The 6,819-nt window shown below is 36.0% G+C and overlaps 1 protein-coding gene across 1 annotated transcript; it reads left to right on the top strand.

The window, feature by feature from the left end:
* Positions 1–2,015: 2,015 nt before the first annotated feature.
* RB195_021210 (uncharacterized protein) lies at positions 2,016–5,508 on the top strand (the record flags this gene model as incomplete). The annotated part of the gene is made up of 5 exons (XM_064207832.1): positions 2,016–2,141; positions 3,858–3,974; positions 4,175–4,339; positions 4,605–4,724; positions 5,404–5,508. 5 exons carry the CDS (start codon positions 2,016–2,018, stop codon positions 5,506–5,508), a joined length of 633 nt encoding a protein of 210 aa, XP_064063713.1.
* Positions 5,509–6,819: the final 1,311 nt, after the last annotated feature.

Here is a 6,819-nt window from a genome sequence, read left to right as displayed (position 1 = left end):
TGCGTCAAAGACAAATGGGTCTTTTACGCTCACAATCGCATCGTAGCGTTGCTCCGAGTGCTCAGAATATAGGTGCGCAATCGACTAAAAATAGAAAAATATTCCAGGAACGAGTACAGCCTTAATATTTCACTTGTACACACTTTTTTTTTGGAAATCTTGTCCACGTTACATTTTTCTTGGGGCATTTTCAAAGTAAAACATGTCGGATCGCGCCGTTTGCAAACAATCGCTTCGTGTTCTCTCATTCCTCCGAAAATTTCTGCGCTTTTCTTTTTTCACTAACATTTGTTTGAGATCGCATGGTCTTTTGTCTGGATCTATGTAAGTTAGCAGAAGAACTCAGACACTAGAGCTCAAAAATCATTTTATTACTCACCTCCTCCTCCTCCTTCCCTCATGTTAGCTCTACTCGCTGCGGGTTTCCCTAAGAAAATACTACGATCAATGTGTCTTGACAAATACTGTGACTAATCGTTGTCGTGAGGAGTTCTTTCCCTCTCAATTTTTTTTCCTACCCAATTCACAAGTAACGCGTATAATGCCATTCTTCCTGTTTATACTATTCACACCTATTTAAGCAAAATAATATGTACATATTAATATGTAATAATAATAATAATAATTATGTATTGTATTGAACACCCGATTGGTTCGATTTTTTAATTACTTTGGGGGAAGAAATTTTTGTGCTCTCCTTCAATACTGGAAATAAATATAATGGGTTGATCATCAAATTTTTCTTAATTATTCGTAGAATAAATGATTTACTGAAGAACCTAGAGAAAGTGCATCCTTTAAAATATCGCCGAAAAATAAACAGCATAAAACTTTCTACGTGAGTTGTAAAATGCTCAACTTTCCTTTATATACTTGGCGCCAGAAATTACACCTTCGAAGTTACTCAAGCTCATAAATCCATGTGACAGGATAATGTGTCCTTTTCCGCTGGTTTTGCGACTACGCTTAAGTGCAGATATAGTGGGAATTCCACAAGAAGAAAACTCACAATTCACCCATCTCAATACAATTACAGATATTTTAAGAGTCTTGGAACTCTATTGATGTGCATCCGAAAAGTTTAGATTCCGTAGACCAAAGAACTGGGTCAATCCAAACTTTAGCACTTTTTATTGCGTATGAAAGAGTCGTCGGAAACGTCGAAACCTCTTGGATATTGGGGTTGTCACACTTAGTCTTTCGGATGACAAAAAAATGATGAGGGGATAAAGAACAATGAAATATTATAGAACAAATGCAACTTTTGCGGAAGCCCTATGATATTCCCTAAAACAATATCTTTATTAATTAATTTATAAGTCTCTTACAGTACGTTTCATTATACTCAATTGTTTCGTTCACTTCTTTTTGTCCTTTGTTCCTTGGTCCTTCCTTCTTTTCCTCGGCTTGTTCTCTTCTTCCATTTACTCTTTGTCAAAAATTCAAAAAATCATTCATCATCAAACAAAAAAGGGTGACGATTGAGATTTTTCAGGAATAGTTGATAATTAATTAAATTAACAATTAATCTTCATTGTTTCATCCCGATGTCGTTCCAAAACGAGGAGACGATAGAACTCTTCTCCATGGTCCAGCCCACTAAACACTTCAAGCGTGCTCTCATCCGCATTCGAGCGCCTTTCATTCATCCCGCCCCTACTTCATCCTTACGTTCGTTAAGATTCACTTAAGAAAAAAAAAACACCTCCTAACTAACATGAACTCCACATAGTCTCTGATCCTTGGAAGAACTTCCTTACTATCGTTTGATATGCTATCTAGCATTATTCCCTAAATTAGGACATATAGGAACAAGTAGTTGAATTCACGTGATCGCGTCCTCCTTTATCCTTTTTTTTCCTACTTTGGAGCGGATGTAGTGTTGACCTTGTTCTCATTTTACAAATGCTATCCTAAATCCAAGAAGTCAATTGTGGACGGCTACGTTCTTGTTTTCGTATATGTGTACACTCTGGAAAACGTGAGATGACATATAGGACGTGCTCGTATTTCAGATGACAACCACAGAACCTAACGCAAAAACGTCACCATTCCTTTCGCTTTTTCACCGTAAGAAACGCGTGAATGGCACGAAATCAAGTGACGATTTGAAGGCTGCGCTTGGACCACCAAAGGAACAGGTACTATTAATCCGATCGCACTCCGAGCCTACATCGCCACAATACCTCACTCGTTTCATAAGATGAGAAAATCTATGAGGATGAGGCCGTAAGGGGATGTTTTTCTGCACATCTATACGATGGTTTTATACATCCATTAAGGTAAAATATGATTCGGAACAGTGGTTTGCAAAGAATCCCACTGAACACGTAAAAAGTGGTAGCTCAAGATCGTAGAACTCCGTAGAACAACGCGGATTTCTCCTGAATATGAAGATTTTTTTGAAAGAACTCTTCCGAATATTACAGAAATATTCATGTTTCGTAGTACAACTGAAGGCTATCTACGGCAACATCTTCTAGTCATTGCTATCCGTTAATGTCCGAGCATCTTTTACATCCATATCTGAGAAGCTTTGCATCGATGGTGTGGTGATGGCGATGAAAACAGCGTGGGAAACTCGACCGCTCATCCAGAGATATTTTTAGATGGTCTCGAACCTTGAGATTTTAACGGAATAAATTTGTCCCATTCTACAGTACCTGATTGGAATGTTGCATTGAACGAAAGAAGTAGTAAAAAGTAAAAAAGTGGAACACTAAGCGATTTTTTTATGCTCAGAGACAAGACGGAAGTGTCAGATCATTCGTCTTCTTTTCTTTGGAATGTTCTGAAGATAAAGGTACAGTGAAAAAAGTAAAAGGGAACTAATTTAATGCATTAAATGTTCAAATCGTATCATTTCCTCTTAAATTAGTATGGGATCGAACTCTAAGCGGATTAATTGCAAATATTGGAATATAATTACTGTTTCAACGAAGAAGACGCCTGAAAAGTAGAAAAATGCTACCTTTATATCGCTTGATGATTACGCTTGGATTATCCTAAATAGTTTTTTTTTCTCTCTCACACATTTCATCTTCCATTCTATCCGTCTTTTTCAACACCTTTTGTATTTCACGTTCCAGATGTTTCCGACGTACCTCCAATAAAATACGCGTCAATAGATTACGAATTTTCGCAATAGGATCAACGTTGTAAACGTCAATATGTTTCTGATAGTAGGGAAAAACATTATAGTTGAAGAAGCTCCACTGTCCTTTAGTTTGTTACACAATCCAGAAAGCAAAAATAGACCAATGCTACTGTACTATGCTACTTTTTTTTTGCCGTGTTAAGGCCTTGTCTTGTTCCAACTTTTTGATGTCTCTTGTTTGCGACTTTTATTTTTAAATGTACTTTGTACTTTGTGGAAAATTTGTCAGTGAAAATAAACTATAAAGATCTTACCATTACTCTCCACTAAGGTTTTATTGATTAGTCCTGGAAAATTTATTTCTTTAGTTAAGTGGCCTAGGGCACAAGGGGACCCGAAAAATTTTCACCAGTGGAATTGGATAATTAAAATATAAGGAAGAAATAGAAAAATTAAGTTTCATCTTCATCACATCATCAATAGCTTGGAATATGCTCCAGGATTCGAGCTTTTTCAGCGGTGGAAAACCCTCTAGAAGTATAGAGGCTGAAAGGGGAAGAAAAATGTCAAATATTTGAAATGGCTACATCTTATGGACTTTTATGTATGTGGACGTACACGTGAAAAAGTAGATTTTTAATTCCTTAAAGCCCGAATGAAAAAGCTATCGGATTTGTGAAAGTGTTCCCAAATCTCTATGGTCACCTAATGTTCGTATATCCTGAAAAATGCACCTCAACGAGAAATTCAACATTTTCAGGCTCGTACTAGTGTGAATGAGAAGAAAACGACAGTGAAAAAACACGATTCAACTACACTTCCTGCAGTATTGGATGTGAAGAAGAAAAAGCATAAACCTGTGTGGGAACAGACAAAGGCAAGCGAGTTATTCATTGTTTTTCATTGAAATTCCTAAGGAATTTCTCAACATCACATGCTTCTCTTCTTCTTATAAATATATACATATACATGAATCACATAAGAAATGAAACATTAAACTAACGTGGTTCAAAAATTGCAAAAAAAAAATTCCGACCATTCTTCTCAGTTTGTTTTTACATTGATTTATCATTTCAGTCTCAATCATTCGATGTACTCCTTGAAGAGGATCCAGCAGCACTTGTAGAAGCACTGGAAACTATAGCATCAGAGCAGCCAATTGTTGCTCGAAGCATTCCAAAACATGCAAAAATCACAAAGAAGGAGGATAAAAGCATGAGAAATTGTTTGTTCGAGCAAGAGGTGATTGGAAAATTTTTGAGATCTATTTAAATGCTATTTCTATCTTGAACGTTGGAGCGAATTTCGTTTAAAACAACATCAAAGTTCACTTTTACTCATGTCGACACTTTTTTGACTCTTAGAGGTTTTCACGAGGATTGTCCTCTTTAAGCACAAAAATTGAATTCATGAGCAATGTGCTCCTGGAAACATTTCCTCGTAAATCCACGTCAGCAAAATAAGTGTCCACATTCGGACGTAAAACATAACAAAGGCATGCGTTTAGGTGTACGACTCAATGCTGTTCGATTCGCTTCGTGTTTGCGATCTTTTACAGACTCACCTGGATGAATGCATTAGTTCGGTGAGAGCGAAAAGTCCGGAGAACTGCTTGGACACCTCGCAGGTGCGGTCTATCTTTACAGTTCTGGTGCATTTTACCATAATGTGAATGGAGAATGAAAAAGAATCAAGTAATGAGAGATGAAAAGAAACATGAATGATATAGCTTCACTTACTATCAAGTAATCTCTCGGTATTCACTTTAATATTATCTACAAACAACTGTAGGCGACATGGACGAAACTCTTGACAAAATAAAACAACTTTTGTGATTTGCACTGGTTTGTATTTCGTAGTAATGGATGTGTCGTGTTTTCGGTAAAAAGTCGGATAAGTCAAAAATAGGTAAATAATCAGAGGGTCAAAAATTAAAAATATTCCAGACAACTTTACTGATTTAACTTCCGTATAAGGTTGTAAGTTACGTGCTGCATATAGAATGAAAGTCTTGACTTTTATGCTTACATGGCGAGAAGATCTCACAGGTATATATGTAACTGAGGACTTCTCCATATGTATTCGACACTTTTTCGGCATAAAAAAAATGTATTTTATAGAAAAATTACTAGTATTAGTTAAAGTATAACTAAGTAGGTGAATAAGTATTAGTATTATATTAAGTACTAGTTAAATAATTGCAAAATCAGTTTGTTTCGAAGAATGTAACAACATTTGAACACTTTCACGTCAGTGAAATCCTAATCAATTCCATTCTTAAGAAATCAAACACACACGGTTTTTAGGATGGCAGAGATTCCGGACGAGGAGCCTCATCAGCATCCTCGACGATCTCAAGTAGTCCAGGAACAAAACGACCGTTAAAATCATGCATTCGAGCCGATCTGTAACGTCATCTTTGCTATTGATCGATTTTCAAAAATCACGACTTGTCATTGAAGGTGAAAGAAAATATTGTGGTGGCGAAGAATGAGAATCAATTTCTTCATTTTTTTTTCCTTCCAGAGTTCCGGGTTCTGCACTGACAGTGGTCGTCTTCAATGGTCGATCGCTTCGTTCCGCAATACATTCAGCATTTCTTCCTCGTTTCATTTTTTTTCCTCAGCATTTCTTTTTCTCTGCGCATATTTTTGATTCAATGAGTCTCACGCATTTTATATCTGCTCTCTTTCTCTCTTCATACTGTTTTCTATTACCTCTTCATTCTTTCTCTTTATTAAAGAGAGCTTTGTGAATTTTCCTCTTTTGTTTTCTTGATTTTTCCTTTAATTTTGTTTCATAGCTTTGTACATGTATAGAATGATGCGATCACCTTGTGAAATAATGATTACAGGTGCAGTTAGTTAGCAGCTTAATTTTTTTTGCAGTAAAAATTTGTACATATTTGTACCTCACAGCGTAACAATACAGAAATTGTTTTGGATCCCATCCTATCAAATTTCATATTAGCGCCTCTTCACATCGAGGATAGACATTCTGGAAGCGACTATCGTCACATGTAAATCCTACAACATCGTCATTTTTTAAACCGACACATGAAGGAATGGTCAGGAGACACGTGATAGAGTAGAGGAGTGGATAGAGCAAAAAATGATAACGGGTATTTGTAAGTGATCATTCTGAAAAGCTACAAATAAGGTAAAAAAATAGCATGAAAAATTTGGAACTTATTATAAAAAGAACTAGCCAACAATAACTTTCTATATAATTTGCAAGGATTCTTTCAAAAAAAATTGACGTCACATTCCACCTTTTTATCCTCCTTTCCCTCTTGTAAACACCAGCTGATCTACGATAATAGATCCTAGGATCAATACAAAATTTGTGCTAGATCGCACAATCCATAATAATATAACTTATATAAAGAAAACACGTTCAACCATTGACAAATAAACCACAAACAAATCATAAATAATGATCATTTTTGAAGCAATGTGGTTCCAATCCTAAAAATTGGGAACTCTAATGACAGATGTCGATAAGGATCCTTACTTAAGCGACTTTCTACATTCACTGGCAAAATACTGGTATTTTTGCGAATTTTGTAATGCTTCAGACGTTATATAATTACAAAGAACTTGCGAATTATCTTTCTTCCAGAAAAGAAGTATATAATTTACATTTCAGGCGGAGTGTAGCGCAGTTGGTAACAAATTCAATTGTGACTGCAGAATCGATCGATGGTTCGATACCATTCTAGT

The sequence above is a fragment of the Necator americanus genome, chromosome X (genome assembly GCF_031761385.1).
Source record: "Necator americanus strain Aroian chromosome X, whole genome shotgun sequence".
Classification (NCBI taxonomy): domain Eukaryota; kingdom Metazoa; phylum Nematoda; class Chromadorea; order Rhabditida; family Ancylostomatidae; genus Necator; species Necator americanus.
The sequence above is the reverse complement of the archived record's forward strand: the minus strand, read 5'-3'. Positions and strand labels throughout refer to the sequence as shown.